Source organism: Eulemur rufifrons, chromosome 1 (assembly GCF_041146395.1).
Source record: "Eulemur rufifrons isolate Redbay chromosome 1, OSU_ERuf_1, whole genome shotgun sequence".
Classification (NCBI taxonomy): Eukaryota; Metazoa; Chordata; class Mammalia; order Primates; family Lemuridae; genus Eulemur; species Eulemur rufifrons.
The window spans coordinates 86,101,680-86,118,206 of NC_090983.1; the positions used below are offsets into that span (position 1 = coordinate 86,101,680).

At 40.4% G+C, this 16,527-nt stretch overlaps 1 protein-coding gene across 5 annotated transcripts in view; it reads left to right on the forward strand.

Moving 5' to 3' along the window:
• Positions 1 to 16,527, forward strand: part of MAP3K19 (mitogen-activated protein kinase kinase kinase 19) — a 65,330-nt gene that overhangs the window by 27,974 nt on the left and 20,829 nt on the right. For 4 of the 5 annotated variants that reach the window (XM_069473271.1, XM_069473287.1, XM_069473293.1 and 1 more), the window contains 3 exons: positions 5,305 to 5,401; positions 10,920 to 10,998; positions 11,974 to 12,236. In XM_069473271.1, the coding sequence (XP_069329372.1) occupies positions 5,305 to 5,401; positions 10,920 to 10,998; positions 11,974 to 12,236 (439 nt within the window). The remainder of the gene's footprint in view (positions 1 to 5,304; positions 5,402 to 10,919; positions 10,999 to 11,973; positions 12,237 to 16,527) is intronic. The other variant, XM_069473281.1, reaches the window with a different exon arrangement.

Below are 16,527 nucleotides of genomic sequence, written 5' to 3' on the forward strand. Positions count from 1 at the left end.
TCAAATGTATAGCTTGTGTTCATATACATTAATCTTGGAAAGGAGAAGATCGTTAATCCCTATCAATCCATCACAGGATATCACAAAGGAGGTACCTCCTTGTGGCCCTGGCCATCATCCTGCCCCTCCACATAAAGTCCCCTATAGTATAGTAACAGTACTAGTAACAGACACTGTGACACAGAAAACTGTTGAATGACACCTAAGTTGCACAAAAAACTGGCAACAGTGACTGTCTACAGAGAGAACTGGAGATGTGCTTTGCACTGTGAATTCATTTGTGTCTTTTGAACGTTTATAAAAATTAACATAGCTGGAATAAAGATATTATTACTTTATATTTTATTGGTAATAAAAAAATATGGCCACAAATTATTTACTTTTAAAAGTTAATAAGGTATAGACTATAATATTTATAAACAGAGTGAATGGTTTTGGAGATGGTGGAGTAAAGACATTCAGTCTCTTCTTCCAAAAGTCATCCCAAAACAACAAAGAAAACAAAAAAAATTTAATTTTTTAGCTTTTTATTTTGAAATAATTATATACTCACAAGAATTTGCAAACATAGTACAGAGAAGCCCTGTGTAGCCTTCACCAGCTTCCCCCAGTGGGGACTATTATCATAACCTTAGTCAATTATTAAAATTGGGAAATTGACATTGATACAATGCAATTCACTAGACTATAGACCTTCCCCGGATTTCTCTAGTTTGTGCATGCAAAGAAAGCCTTTCTGTTTCTTGCTCTGTGTGTCTGTGTGTATGGTGCTATGATGTTTTGTCCCCTGATCACCATAATCATGATACAGACCTGCTCTGTCACCACAAAGGAATTCCCTCCTACCACCCTTCTAGAGCCAAACTTTCTCCCCTCCCTCCCCCATGCCAACCACTGATCTGTTCTCCAACTCTATAATTTTGTCATTTCAAGAATGTCATATAAATGAAATCATTATACATGTAAACTTTTGAGCTTGGCTTTGGCCTTTTCTACTCAGCATAATGTTCTTGATATAGGCCCAAGTTGTTTTTGTATCATTGGTTTCTTTTATTGCTGAGTAGTATTCTGTAGTATGGATATTCTACAGTTTGTTTAGCTATTCACCTTTTAAAGGACATTTGGGTTGTTTCCAGTTTTGGGCTCTGACAAATGAAGCTCCTATGAACGTTCATGTACAGATTTTTACGTGAACATAAGTTTTCCTTTCTCTGGGAGAAATGCCCACGAGTCCAATTGCTGGGTCATATGGTAAATGCATGTTTAACTTTTTAATATACTGCCAAACTATTTTCCAGAGTTGCACTCTCATTTTATATCCCCACCAGCAAGGAATGAGAGATGCAGTTTCTCTGCATCCTTGCAGTCATTTGGTACTGTTAGTATTTTTTAGGTGTGAGGTTTAGGTGGAGGTACATATTTTTGCCAACAATGTCCAATTCTTTCCACATCATTTGTTGAAAAGACTACCCTTCCTCCATTGATTGACTTTCACATTCTTGTAAAAGAAATCTGTTATGCTTCCTTCTTCAATTTAACTACTATCAATTCTAAGATGCATATTTTGCATTTTAAGATCTTTGAAATCAGACATCTTACAATTGTCATAGTAAAGTTGGCACTGTTTGTCATGTTTAGTGGTACATAAAATAATGGTGTATCTTATAATCAGGAGCATCTTAGATTCAGTGAAATATGGTAAGACACATAGCTAACCCCAAATCTCAGTATATGACATCAGAAGTGGACAGAGGAGTGATAAATGATTTGGCAGCATGGAGAAAAGTGAAGCTTGATTATCCACAGAAGGGATATTGATGACAATCGAGATGACATACTGCAAAGAAACAAGGAAAAGCCCAGGAATTAGAGGCATCAGGTACCGCAGAAGTACCTGGGAGTTAGTGTGAGGTTCAAACAAGAGAGTTTGGTTGTAAGTTTGTACAAGGAGCAGAGAAAGCCTCAACATTCTCCTTCCACTCTATGTAACCAAGCTGTATTAGTACACTTTTTGATGCAACTTTAAAACTTTTTTTGAACTTTCACTATATGTATATATATTTTTTTATTGTGGCTAAAATAAATTTTGAACTCATATTGAAGGGAGACTTTTCCACTATTGGATTTGCCTTTTTCTTTCCTTGTTCTTTCTCTATGGTTTAAATCCCAAAACCCAAGGTCATCCTTCACTTCTTTGCTTTGAGTGAAAGCTTGGTTTTCTTGTTGGTTGTCTGAAATAGGTCTCTCCAGTGCACAGATAGAGGTAGCTGCCCTACTTGTAGGACTGCTCCTACAGGCTCTTTATAGACTCTCCCAGTCTGTTTTCATCTGAGGAGAATCTTCTTTGCAAATGTAATCACGTATGATTTCCCTCCTGCTTTTCTCCTCTGTGTGTTTAGTACTTCATTGTTTGCAGTGGAGAATGCTTAGGCTCTAGTTCTCGTCCATCTTGCACCTCCTGCATTGTTGCCAGTGGCTTAGGAAACCCATCTGTGTTTGGGATTTGCTATTCTAATGTCTTCTCTCTCTCACTCACTACTAAGGTCATTATTTCAATTCTCCTTCTCGTGGCACTCAGGCACATCTTAAAGTCTTTCATGTTCAGCATTCTAAAAGAAATTAGAAAACTCTGAGCTGTTCCTATTTTAGAATCTTCATTTCCATGACTGCCTTCACAGTGGATCTTACTCCCTACATCCTTTTTGTCTGTGTCACTTATGGTCTTTCGGTTTATTCCATGGCAGAAATTTTTGTCAGGCACTTGTAGGTATCACACACCTTTTCTTTTTTTCTGTGTAAAACTTATCAATTCAGTTAGGTATCCTTTCTTTTCATCTTGCCCATCGTTATTAATTCTTTTCTTTTAGCCCATTAGTCAACATGGAAACTTGCCGTGAGAACCAGAGTATTTAGCACTTCCAAGTGAGGGCTGCCATTTTCCAAAGTTTAACATAAAAATTTCATTGAATCACTATAATTATATGAAATGGTAGACACATGTTTTGAGGTTTCATAGAGTATTCTAGATTAAGGATGTGAACAAAAACAACAGACTAAAAAAGTTCAAATGGTTCATAAGCATCTGAATCTGTCTCCAACTTTTCTGTTAATCAAAGTATATACATTCAAATAACAATAAGATGGCCAATCCTATATATTACATTAATAAAAGTGAAAAGCAATGATAATTGATAAGGGAGAAGATATAGTGAAACACACTCATGCACTGCTGGTGGATTATAAATAGGTATAAACTTTACTTTTAAGGCAATACATGAAAAAAGACTTAACATTTTTCACATTCTTTACAACAATAATTCCTTGTCTAGACATCTACTCTAAAGAAATAATGCAAAATTTGTATATTAATTGCAAAGATATTCACAGTGCTATGTGTAATAAGGAAGAATTAAAAACTGCCAACTGAGCAATATGGGGCTTATATTGTAAGATTCATGGGGCTTATTAAATATACACTATCAGCCAGACACAGTGGCTCACACCTATAATCCTAGCACTTTGGGAGGCCAAGGCAGGAGGATCACTTGAGGCCAGGAGTTTGAGGCCAGCCTGGGCAGCCTCGTCTCTACGAAAAATTTTTTTAAATTAGCCGGGCTTGGTGGTGTGCACCTGTAGTCCCAGCTACTCAGGAGGCTGAGGCAGGAGGATTGCTTGAGTTCAGGGGTTCAGGGCTGCAATGAACTATGATCACGCCATTGCATTCCAGCGTGGGTGATAGAGTGAGAGAAAGAAAGAAAAGAAAGAAAGAAGAAAAGAAAGAAAAGAAAAAGAGATAAAAAAGAAAAGAAAGAAAGAAAAAAGGAAGGAAGGAAGAAAGACCATTATGACCCTCTGATAGATATGTGTTAAAGGAAAGAAATTTTAAATTCCACTCAAATGATATTTATTTAGTAAATTGCTTATGAATTTGTATATAAGTGGAGAAGCCAGAGGCACAAACAATAGGTGTTTTTTAATCTTGCTTTTTAAAAATGACTTTTTTGTAGTTCCATATATTCTAAGAAGAGCAAACCACCCTTTGTAATTGAATGGGAAGGAGAAGGAATTTGCCAGATATTGGCAGAATGTTTGAAATGCAGAGCAGGATAAGCAGTGAAACTGACAACAACCTAAGAGCAGGGTGAACCCATTTGTCATTGACAACCGTGATGGTCTGAGATTGGGCACCCAACTTTGCCAGGAGGTAGATAATGCTTTAAAAATATGCACTACTACATAAAAGTAAGATGTGACAACTAAATTTTTGTGACTGAATACCTAAAATATTTTAATAGTATAAATAGAGGAGTTTACTTTTATTGTTTTCTATAATTTAAATGCAAAGGAAAAAAGAAAAAAATTCCAAGCTCTCTTAGAGAGCTTTCATTCATTAATGAATGAACTATCAGAGGCTTTTTGTGACTGGCTGCTTGTCTGAACTGTGAGAGGACAGACATCTGCATTTAGATCAAAGACGTTTTATCCAACTGTCCTCTTAAGTCGGTGGTTCACCCAGCCCATGGAAGCGGGAAAGCTAATTGTAACCTCTGGGCTGGGATGGGACATTTTAACTACTACTTGCATCTATCGTGGTTCTAGAAATTCAAACAGTACAAAATCACCAGCCACACTTCTAACAAAGAAATCTATCAACAATAATGAATTCTACTAAGAAAACATTTCTCCTTTAGAGAGCTGGGAGTACTTTTTATAAATCAAGTTGATTTTCAGTCTTGTTTTTTCAGGATAATGATTATTTTTTAGAGCATAAAAAGGAAGTTTGAGTGCCATGATGAGATCAGAAACCATCGTAGTGAAAACTTTAATCAGCTTCACTGCCTCTTCGGTCTGGAGTTATATCTGTGGCTTCCACAAGGGGCAGGGATTTCACCCTCGCCATTTGTCAGTGATGCCCCAGGGAGGCTTTATGGAAAAGATCATGTTCTTTTGGGGTTGTTCACTGTGACTGTGGCCGAAGGATTCTTTCCAGTTACCCACTCAGATGGAATTTGTGGCAGCTTAGCAGCCTGGACGCTGAGATGATGAAGTATAAAATATTGAATTTCTGTGTGTCTATGTGATTTCCGCTTTGATCTTCATTTTTGATTATGCAATTAATCACATCTGCAACTGTCTGAGGCTGGCGCTCCAGGGGCAGATACTTTTCTATTATTTTAGTCCTAAATACTTTATCCAATTTAAAAGGAATCCACAGTGTGAAACTTTAGCCTAGAAAAATCAACATTCACTCTGCCAACAAATTAGTACATTGAATGACTGCGTTTTTATTTTATGACATTGCAGGAGTTTGACCAGGATGATGACTGCGGTCATTCCAAACCGGTTAGTGAAGAAGGCCATCCGGGTGGTGACAGACAGCACTGGCAACCCAGGACAGAAGGTATCCAGCTTCTGAACTTGATGTGTTCACAGACATAACATTGAGCATATATAGGGTTTCCCCCCTAATTTCAGAAATGTTTCGTGCAGAGTTTTGAAAACACAGAAAAGCACAAAGGAAAATGAAAGCCACTCATAATGCTACCCTTTGGTCCACATCTGAATCAGTGGGTCTGGGCAACTTGCCCCTGTCACAATAGGCAACCCTCTTCTGGCTCTTCTCTCATTCCCCCCACTCCATCTCAGCCAGCCACTCGCTGTCCCTTTCCTTTTTGTCTGATAACACCTTGTCTCCATTTCTTTGTGAGCTCCGGGGTCTGTTCCCTTCCAGAGCCACACATTTCCCCAGCCCCTGTCGTCTCTGTCCTATTCCCCTGGAGGGGAAGTGGGGAGTGAACCAGGCACACAAGTCCCAGGCCTTGGTCTTTTATTCTATGAGGCCATAAGTCTGGAATTTTCCAGAACCACACCCATTTCAAACACATTCTCCCGTCACACCCGTGAGTGCCCTTGCACTTAACAGACCACAAGGTATCATATCTGCAGATTCTCGCTTCAGATAATAGTCGCCACGGCTACCACGTTTGTCTACCATCTATTCGCCTATAACCTTCTTAAATTAAATGTTTATTCGAACTGCTGAAATTTCTCCCTGGCAATTTTCTGGCTTCCATCTCTAACACTCCAGGGAAGCGGCCCTCTTCCCCTTCTGTTTTCTTCGTGCCTTCACGAGTCCCTGAAGGCTGCAGTTCTTTCCTAGCCGCCGTCCCCTCCAGCCCCTTGTGTGTGCTGCCCTCTCCCGGCCGCCTCCCGCCTTCCCCACACTCCCGCGAATCTCCTCTCCCCAGGCTGGGCGCTGAGAATCCTTTAGTAGTGGTTACAATTGTGAACACCTGCAAGCCTGAAAGAGCTAGTGAAAATAAACAAATCCTGAAACTCTTCTGAATGATTCTTGTGATCTGTCTGCCTTTGATTTTGATAGACTTCAAGGCCAGGCTCTCAGAAGCCTAGTGGTGTCCCAGGCACCTTCTACGAGGTTAAATATTTCATTTATTCTGCTTAACTTGGAGATGTCTTGCCATTTGGGGTGCTAGTCATCCTTTTAAAATTGATTTGTAATATTTTCAGTTTTCCTACAGAGGCTGTAACACTTATGCAGCATGTCCACTAAGCTCTTGCAGTTTTGAGCTTTAATATTTAATAACTTGAGTTACAAATTTGAAAGAAACAATTATCTTTCTGATAAAATTTCTTCTCACAGTTGATAGACTTCAGTTACTTTTTTCAGTCACAAAATCTGAAATAAAAGTGTTTTGGGTATTGTGCATTGTACTCATTTTAAATATCATTTGAAATTTCTTTAAATATCAATTTAATCTCTTTACATCCCATTTACGTGGTATTTCTAACATATCTCAAGTTGTTAATGTTTAAAGTGCTTAAATAATTTATGAAGACCTTATGCATACACCATGTGACTATTATATTGTAGACACATACATTTAATCATTTAGTTTATGTCTGTCCATCATATTATTCTATTAAAAAGGGAACATCACTAATTAAAATATATATAAACTCCATAATGTTTGGATCTCATACACCTTAACATTCCTTATGGAGAACTTAAGTACTCCTGCAGTATTCATTTGCTTTATTGTTTATTTACTTTTGCAGATGGTAATGTGTAAAATACAACTTATGGACCAAAAAAAAAAAAAAAAAGAAAGAAAGAAAGAAAGAAACCTCAAAACCAAAAAAATCCTCATCCTTTTCCTTAGTACAAAAATCTTACATTTCTCCATCAACATAATACTAACCTTGTAGACTAGAAATTGAGCCTGTAAATTTACTCTTTTCATGAATGAACAAGAGCCTATTTCCTAAAATTACTGGGCTTAAATTTTTTTTTTAACACAGTGTAAATCCATCAGGATTCTTAGTTGCAGATAACAGAACCTACTCCTAGTTCAGTTAAGAAGGAAGGACTTTTAAAAAGATATTAGAAAGTTTATAAACCATTGAAAAACCAGAGGAGAGGAACTGCCTTAGTCCACTCATGTTACCATAGACTGGATGGTTTAAAGAGGAGAGTTATTTTCTGACAGTTCTGGAGGATGGGAAGTCCAAGAGCGAGGTTCTGGCAGGAACTGGTTTCTGGTGAGGACTCTTTCAGCTTGTAGATGAGTGAGCGCGAGGGTGAGCGAGCTCTCTGGGGTCTCTTCTTATGCGCACACTAATCCTACTGATCAAGGCCCCACCCTTATGGCCTCGTATTAACCTCAATTTCTTCCTGACAGGCCCCATCTCCAAATACAGCCACTCTGAGGGTTAGGGCTTCAACATACGAATTTTTTTTTTTTTTTTTTTTTTTTTGTGAGACAGAGTCTCACTCTCTTGCCTGGGCTAGAGTGCCGTGGCATCAGCCTAGCTCACAGCAACCTCAAACTCCTGGGCTCAAGCGATCCTACTGCCTCAGCCTCCCAGGTAGCTGGGACTATGGGCACACGCCACCATGCCCGGCTAATTTTTTCTATTTTTAATTGTTTGGCTAATTTCCTTCTATTTTTAGTAGAGACGGGGTCTCGCTCTTGCTCAGGCTGGTCTCGAACTCCTGAGCTCAACCAATCCTCCCGCCTCGGCCTCCCAGAGTGCTAGGATTACAGGCGTGAGCCACTGCGCCCGGCCTCAGCATACGAATTTGAGGGGGACACAAACGTTCAGTCCATTGCAGAAAGACTCTCAGTTGGATTGCGAGGAAGAATTCTCATAACTGTATCTCAAAACTGGCCGCCACTGACCCCCAAATCATGCCGCACCTGCCATAACCACTCCCAGTGTGAACCTAAGAACCCCTCCCTCTGCTGACGCCCACATCAGCACCTTAGGTAAGATAAGGATGCTGTACCTTCTCTTTCTTCATGTAACTCACACATATTAGTCTCTCAAGCACAGGTTCTGAACCCTGGCAGCACAGGAGGCTGGAAAATAGGGTTTTAAAAAAGTATGTGTTGAGATTCACTGTAGGAAATTCTCCACAAAAATGTGGAGAGGGCATCAAAATATTTTGAACCTTGATGCCCACAACCCAGACAGATATGCCCATCAATTTCAACAGAACAAGGAGAACACAGGAAAGTAAGACTTTTCTGGAGAAAATAATTTTTTTTCATCACATGAGTTAGGCTGGGCCAGACTTTAAGTTTCTATTTTAATGACGGCTTTAACACTAACGACAAAGTAACGAGCATCTCCCAACTTTTTATGAATGTCATTTTCCTCTCTTCTGTGAAGAAACTATGTTTCCGATGACATTGGAATTTTGTCTTTTAATCTCTCTTTACGGTAACATTTTCTGGTGGGGTTAATTTATCCTCATTATCTGAAAAATGCAGTCAGTCAGGAGCAAGAGTTGTATTTTCACATGTGACAATGCATCATCTTTCTTGGCCTGCTGGGCGGGTTTGGAGGCCTTACCCACAGCCCCTCTGCCACTCACAGTATTTGAGAGAAAGAACAAAGAGAACGTTTGTACGTCTCAAAACAATTTCAGAGTCAATATATTCTATTGATATTAGAAGTTCATAAACCATTCTGAACTTTTTCCATTTAGGACCAACAATTAGGATGGCAGCCATTAGCTCTTAACAATTTCTAAAAAGGCAGGTAATTCTTATATTTGCTTACTATATCTTTGTTCTTTGGTTTGAAAAAGAAATCAGCCAATTCATAGACTTTTAAGCACATTAAATTTGCTTGAAAGCTTTCTGGGTTTTATTAGTTCTTGACAAGGGTGTTCATGTGAATACACCCTATTCAAGTTTTCTAACTTCCACAGCCAAGTACTAAATGCATCTAGCCTTTGTACCAGAACATCCTTTTCACTGACAGTTTAGTTATTAGGAATATATGCTGTATGTTTTCTCACCCGAACATGTCAGCTAGGTTTTTACACTCAAGGATGACTACAAGAATGTTATGAAAGACATCCATCTTTCTTTCAAGAAGGAGAATGACCTTGATCATGCCACACAAACCCATGGCTATTAGTTTCTTCATCTCTAAAATGAAAGGCTTGGATCAGATGACCTCTAAGTTCCTTCCAGCTCGATAATTCCAAGCCTCTCATTTTGCACTACATAGTGTGGTGATAGGATCTTTGAAAAGTTAGAAAACAATTGGCCATTCCAAGGAAACTTCATTTTTAGACAAGTGTTCCTTGCTATTGTATAATATAGAAAACATGCAATCAAGTTGTCTGAGAAACATGGTTTCAAGAACACCAAAGCTAGATACATTTTCACAATCCCACAAAATATAATATTGGATGACAATGATAGTAAATACTATTATCATTTGCCTGATTGTAAACAAAACTTTTCCTTTTGGAAATTTTCACTGTTTTTTTTTTTTTTAATGCACTAGTCTTATTACATGGCACAGGTATAAAAATTGAACAATAAGATGCTTTCATGACAAAATATCCAAATTCCTTTAAATATAATAAAAATCTACCAGTTGAGATGATGATGATAATGATAGCTGTTAAGTAATTTTCCCAAGGTCACCCCAGAAGTGGTGGAACGAGGAGGGATGTGGACCCAGATCTGATTTGATTCACACTCTACCCTCATCCTCTCTGCTATACTTTGTCCCTAGCACTCAGTGGAGCTTATACAACCATTGCTCCTCTGAGCATATGCAGACTGAGTCAATGGCTCTGACGAATACATACATAGGAATGAATACTGGGACAAGCATTGCATCCTCCTGGAAGGACACTCCTCTCTGCTCCCACAGCACCATTTGCACCCTCCTATTACAGCGCTTACCTCTCTGCAGTCTTTGCTTTCAGCTCCACTGGGGCCACAGCTGCACCTCATTTATTTCTGTAGCTTCAATAAGAAGCGCTGGGCTTGTCATATGCTTAAGTTGAATGGAAAAAAGGAATGAATGAATAAACCTTAAAGTACAGGCAATTTTAGTGTGATTCACGCTCGTTTTTCACATAACTTTGCCTAACCTGTTATATCATAAGCAAGCATCCATTCTACCAGTTGGAACTTTCCATCGTAAGGGTTATACTGGGAATCATTTCATGGAATCAGACAGGAGATGACCAAAATTACAAACATAAGCAAGTTTTGGGGGGGCTACATAAATTATCTCATTTAAGCCTCACAACAGTCTTATGAGGTAGGTATTGTCACACTTTATAGAAGGAGGCCTTGTTTTCTCCATCCACAGGACAACACTGTTCATCACAAAACTTTATTTTACGTCTGGAAAAGTTTATTATACAGTTTTATTTTTCTCTTTAAGTAAGCATTTATTTAGGACCTATCACGTACTGGACAGGAAAGATACTAAGATGGCTAAACTTTAGTCCCTGGTTAATGTCCATTCTGCAATCATTAAGAACAGATTGGCCAAAGAGTCAGAAATAAAATACTTCTCCTGCTCACCACTGGAATTCATTACGTTCTTCTTCCTTTTACTACGGTCATGCGTTTCTATAGGTGTTGAGATCATTGTGACTATTCCAAAAGACGTCAGTCACCCCGAAGAAATGAACCAAGAAGATTTAAAAGAAAACAAGTAAGCAATATTCTTTGAAGTATTAGATGGGAAATTAAGTACAAAGTGATGATACTTGTGTGGAAACCTACATTTCTAGTAATTCAACCTACAACGCTCAAAAGCAGGGGTGACAATATGTAGTATGTGGCATGGGCCAGATAATAAATAATTAGCTTTTGCGGGACAGACAGTCTCTGTAACGATGATTCAACTCTGCAGTTTTCACTTGAATGCAGCCATAGACAATATGTAAACGAGTGAGTGTGGCTGTGATCCAACCAAAGTGACAAAAACAGGCTGAAGGCTGGGTGTGCCCCCGTCCCCCTCATAGTTCGTGGACCCTGCTCTAGGGCTTGGCTGCTAAGAATGTAGTTCTGTGGTCCTGTTATCAGTCCATGATGAGGTCAGTAGGGGACGTGAGGGCAACCATTTAAAAAGTTGTATAGCAATTGACAAAGTAATTTTATGTTCATTGATCGGATAATGAAAAAAATTGGGGCTTATTTTCTGCATATTTTTAATGTTTTGTCCATTTTTATAGTAATGTGCTTCTATTATATTTTACAAAAATATCAGTCCACAGTGGACTGGAAAGTTTAAAAACTGGTCCTTCCCCAAAGATAGCTTGAGAAACACAGGGCTAGTCAATGCCTTTGGCGCTAAAGGGGTGCGTCCCCCTGCCTGCCCTTTGTCTCTTACTTCTCTGCGCAAGGGGATGGGGACTGAGATGGGGACCGGGCAGACTGAGTGGGCTGAAACCTAATGCATTCAGGTGACTGTGCTGGGTGCGGAGGGCAGAGGAGGCAGGCCGGGGGTGGGGTGGGATGGGGCGGTGGAGAGGTCCGTCCGTGCAGGATACAGCCGTTTCATTCAGCAGCGCCGTTTGGAAATCGCTCTCCAAACTTTCTAGCGATGTCTGGCTGCACTGAGAACTGGAGATCAAGAAGACACGGTGAATGAGTTTCCAACCAGACCGCTTCCCTCCCCTTTTAGCCAGACAACCTCGCTGTATCAAGAATGGGCGGCAGCGGCACATTCAGTTTCTCTTCCACGTGACGTTGAGATTGTGGACCTCAGGACAAAGACGCTGACCACGAAGCCTTTACTTCTGAAGAACGAGGAAAGTTCCAAGGAGCTCCTTGACATGAACTTGGGCTTTTTGCTGCCAAGACCTTGTTTAGAACCAAATCTCTCCAAGTCTGTAACCAGAGAAGATGCTTCTCATTTTCTGAAGGGGCAGCAAGGAAAATCTGAAGGTAAATTGAACACTGAATCCCATGGTGATTCCTTTACCCTTGTGGTCAACAAATATTTATTTATTCATCCAGGCGCTGTTCTAAATGCTGGAGATACAGCAGTGAACAAGGCAGACAATAACCCCAGCCCGTGTGGAATTCACAGTCCTGTGGGGTTGGGGGGGTGCAGGACAGACAATAAACTAGCAAGTAAGTAAAATGGGGGTGGCATAGTGTTCCAGCAGAAAGAAAACTATGTGCAAATATTCATATTGAGCCTAAGACTCATTTACCAGAAAGCAGCACTAATGCCAACGTTTAACCTTGGGGCAACATTGTCTTTGGTATTTGCTTCCTACTTGCCTAAGCCATCAGGAACAAACCTATAATTCAACAAGTTGCATTCTTTGACTTACTGCAACGAGGGAGGCTGCACACCAGAGAAACTGTGAGGCATCTTCCCAAATGAACCAAATAGAATAATTATTATAGGATTTTGGGAGAAGGGTATAGTATAAGTGAAATTCAATGAAGCACTGCTTAAAATTTTTTAAAAATTTTATTGTGCTAAAATTTGCATAGCATAAAATTTACCGTTTTAACCATTTTCAACTATACAGTTCAGTGGCATTAAGTACATTCCCATTTTGTGCAACCATTACAACTATTCATCCCCAGAACTTTTTCTTCTTGCAAAACTGAAACTCTGTGCCCATCAAACAATAACTCCCTGTTCCCCACCTCCTGAAACCTCTGGTAACCACTATTTTATTTTCTGTCTCCGTACGAATTTGACTACACTAGGTCTTTTGTATAAGTGGAACCATGCAATATTTGTCCTTGTGTCTGACTTGTTTCACTTGGCATAATGTTGAAGCAGCGTCTTGATAGGCTGTATCTAAAGGGGGTAACATCAAATCTGCACTGTGAAGTGGACCCAGAGCCTTATTCCTTGAAATCTACAGGCAGCTCCCCGCCCCAAGCAGCCTCTCTTCAGCCTCGTATCTTGCCGTTCTTCCTCAGCCACTAAATGCCTTCCATTACCTGAACAGCTATGTGAACATTTGCACGTACTGTTCTTTCTGCTGAAACATTATGCTGTCCTGCAGGGCTCATATTAGAAACGACTTCCTCTGGGAAGTCTTCCTGAACCTCCCAAGACTGAAGGAGTTGCCATTCCTTTGGACTCCCACAGGCTCTCGACCTTACTTGCAACACAACACTCATCACGCTGCATTGTCACTATTTGTTTATATTCCCATCTTCGCCAGATTACAAAGGCAACAATCATTGAACCTCCAAGCACCTAGCATCATACTTGGCACATAACTATTAAAAATGTAGATTAAATTAATAACAACAATAATAACCATTTATTGAGTGCCTACTGTTAATATCGCAAGGCACAACTATCCACTGATAATACTAGTATCCCTGTTTCAGAAACGAGGAAGCTGAAGCCTAAGGAGGTTAAGTGGGTGTTCAGGCCACATAGTTAGTGAGTCACAGAAGCTGGCCTCAAACCTGACCTGCCTGTCTCTGAAACTGGTGTGCTTAGGCACCACGCCACCTGTGTTCAGAGTTCATACCTTCCATGTGAGTCCCACGTTAGTTTTGAGGAAAAAAAAAGAACAGGCATATTTAGTCTTGAAGATGCATTTAGAGAAAAGGAGGGGCAGCTGGTGCAGGTACAACCTGGAAGGGAGAATGGATGGAGAGATGGATTTGGGAATCCTGGAAACATCCTTCTCTCCTAGCTAGACTGCAGAGAATCTCGAAGCTGTAACGAGGAGCACACACAGGCGAGAATAAACTTGGTTAGGTCAGTAGTGGTAATGGGGCTGCTTGACAGTGCTACAATCTTGTTTGAAAATGTCAGAGCAAATATTTGCTCTTTTAGAAATTTAAGTGCAATTTAAAAAAATTAGACAATATATGTTGATTAAGAAAAATTCAGAAAACACAGATGAACAAAAGAAATAAGAAGTACAAATAGTACTTCTTTTGGAGTATACTTTCATATATTTCTAAATATCATGTTTATAATGATATTTCTTGATTGTTCAATTTAGACTTTATTAAGATTTAATACTTTTACATTACTCTCCTCACACACAAGTAATGCTCAACCTCCCTCATGTTTGTTTTCCTTTTAAAAATCAACATCCAACGTCTCCATTATTGTGACTAGGTAAAATATTTGCAGCCAAGCCCCATAGTGAGCTGATTGCATTTCCTTTCTTTTTAAACATATTTATCCCAGCATTCGTAACTACTTCATTTCATCGTTTGCTCACTTTCTGCATATCTGTCACTAATTATCCCCATCCTGTGTAATCGACTTGTAAAACGCATCTTAGTGCAGGTGATCATATAGCAGGTAAACCATTGGTTCCTTTTGAGTTTGGAGACATTACTTCTGGAACCTTCTGCCCTCCTATTTCATTCTGCTCTGCCTGCTCTTTGGACCGACTGACCAGCTCCCTGTCTGGGACTCCCTCACCATCTCCCTGGGAATTCCCTGGCCTCCCTGCTGTGCTAAACCCCCGTGTGCTGGATACACGGCTTACTCTTCCTTGGCTTACTTCCTCATTTCGCAGGGCACATTTTCCAGTAGCTTCCTGAGAAAGGGCGCATGGAGTATATGAATGATAGTTTTTCATTGTCTCTAATTCTTCCGAGTTCTTCTGTTTCTTTCAATTTGTTTTGTCCTCTGGATCCTTGGCTATCTGTTTGTAATTATGAGGGTGGCACTAAAAAGTGCTGTGTGTCTGAGTGAGCGTGTTGAATGGGCCTCAGAGGAGTTGAACAGGCAGAGACCTGGACAATTGCTTGAGGGATTTCCAAGCATCAGTGTGTATAGATAGGCCTTTTCTCTTGGCTAATTTTCCCTGGAGAGGGATAATCCCAGCTCCTGCCTGTAAGTTATGAGGCTGGAGGCCAGTGTTCTCCGCACTGAATGGGATTCACATTTCAGCGTGAAGACTTTTTTTTTTTTTGAGACAGTCTCGCTTTGTTGCCCAGGCTAGAGTGAGTGCCGTGGCGTCAGCCTAGCTTACAGCAACCTCAAACTCCTGGGCTCAAGCAATTTTCCTGCCTCAGCCTCCCGAGTAGCTGGGACTACAGGCATGCGCCACCATGCCCAGCTAATTTTTTTCTATATGTATATTTTAGGTGGCCAGATAATTTCTTTCTATTTTTAGTAGAGACGGGGTCTCGCTCTTGCTCAGGCTGGTCTCGAACTCCTGACCTCGAGTGATCCTCCCGCCTCGGCCTCCCAGAGTGCTAGGATTACAGGCGTGAACCACATTTTCAAATTTCTTTACTGTCATTTTCGTGAGGTTTGTGGAGAGGAAGGAGAAAAATGTGTACATTCAATCTGCCATATTTAACTAGAACTCTCTGCACCTTTTAAAAGGCTTTCAACACATATTGCCAAGTTACCTACCAGAAAGATCTTACCGGTACATTCCCACCAGAAATCTTTCAGAGTGCATTTCCACCCCACATCATCCCTGACCAACACTGGATAATATCTAGCTAAACATTTATAAGAATACCTGAAAGGTTTTTTTTTCTCACTGAGGAGGTTATCCTATGCACACAACTATAAATTTATTCAGTTGTATTTCTAGATGAACTTCAAATATCTTTTCAACAGAAAATCTCAACCTCTAGAATGTGCTGTCTGACAGCGAAGATTTTGTCTTTCTTGTTCACAACTGTATGTTGCCGTCTTCTGGGACAGTGTTGGCCACGCAGTAGGCACTCAATGAGTATTTGTTGAATAAATGCATAAAGCATGAGGAGCGGGGGAGGGACCCACCGGCCAGCTGTGGCCAAGGGGAATGCCCGTGCCCTCTCCTGCTGGTGTCCTCTTCTTAGGTGACTATTTCTCACCTGAGATTGGCTACTCTACCTGCATTACATCTTAGGAGAAGTCTGTTTCTTTCTAAGTGAAATTTCAAAGTGACAGCCTGTGGCTGAAATGAGCCTCCAGACATATTTTGTTTGGCTTTCACAGCATTAAAAAAACAAGGGAGGGGGAGGGAGACTTCACAGCAAATCTGCAGCTCTCCAGCTTCTCTTGACAGTGGGAGGCTCTAGCAGCACTGGATCTTGCATCTGGATTGGATGTCAGCGAGAGCTGGCTAACGACGCTCAGGGCCCATGATCTCAGTTTACCCCCCCACCCCCACCTATCCCACTTCATCCATTTATGTGACCTGTTTTGACCTTGGAGACGGCGGAGCTTTTGGCTTCAGGTTAAAACTGGTGGTGGGTGGGGGTTTGGGGACCATTCTGACCCTTT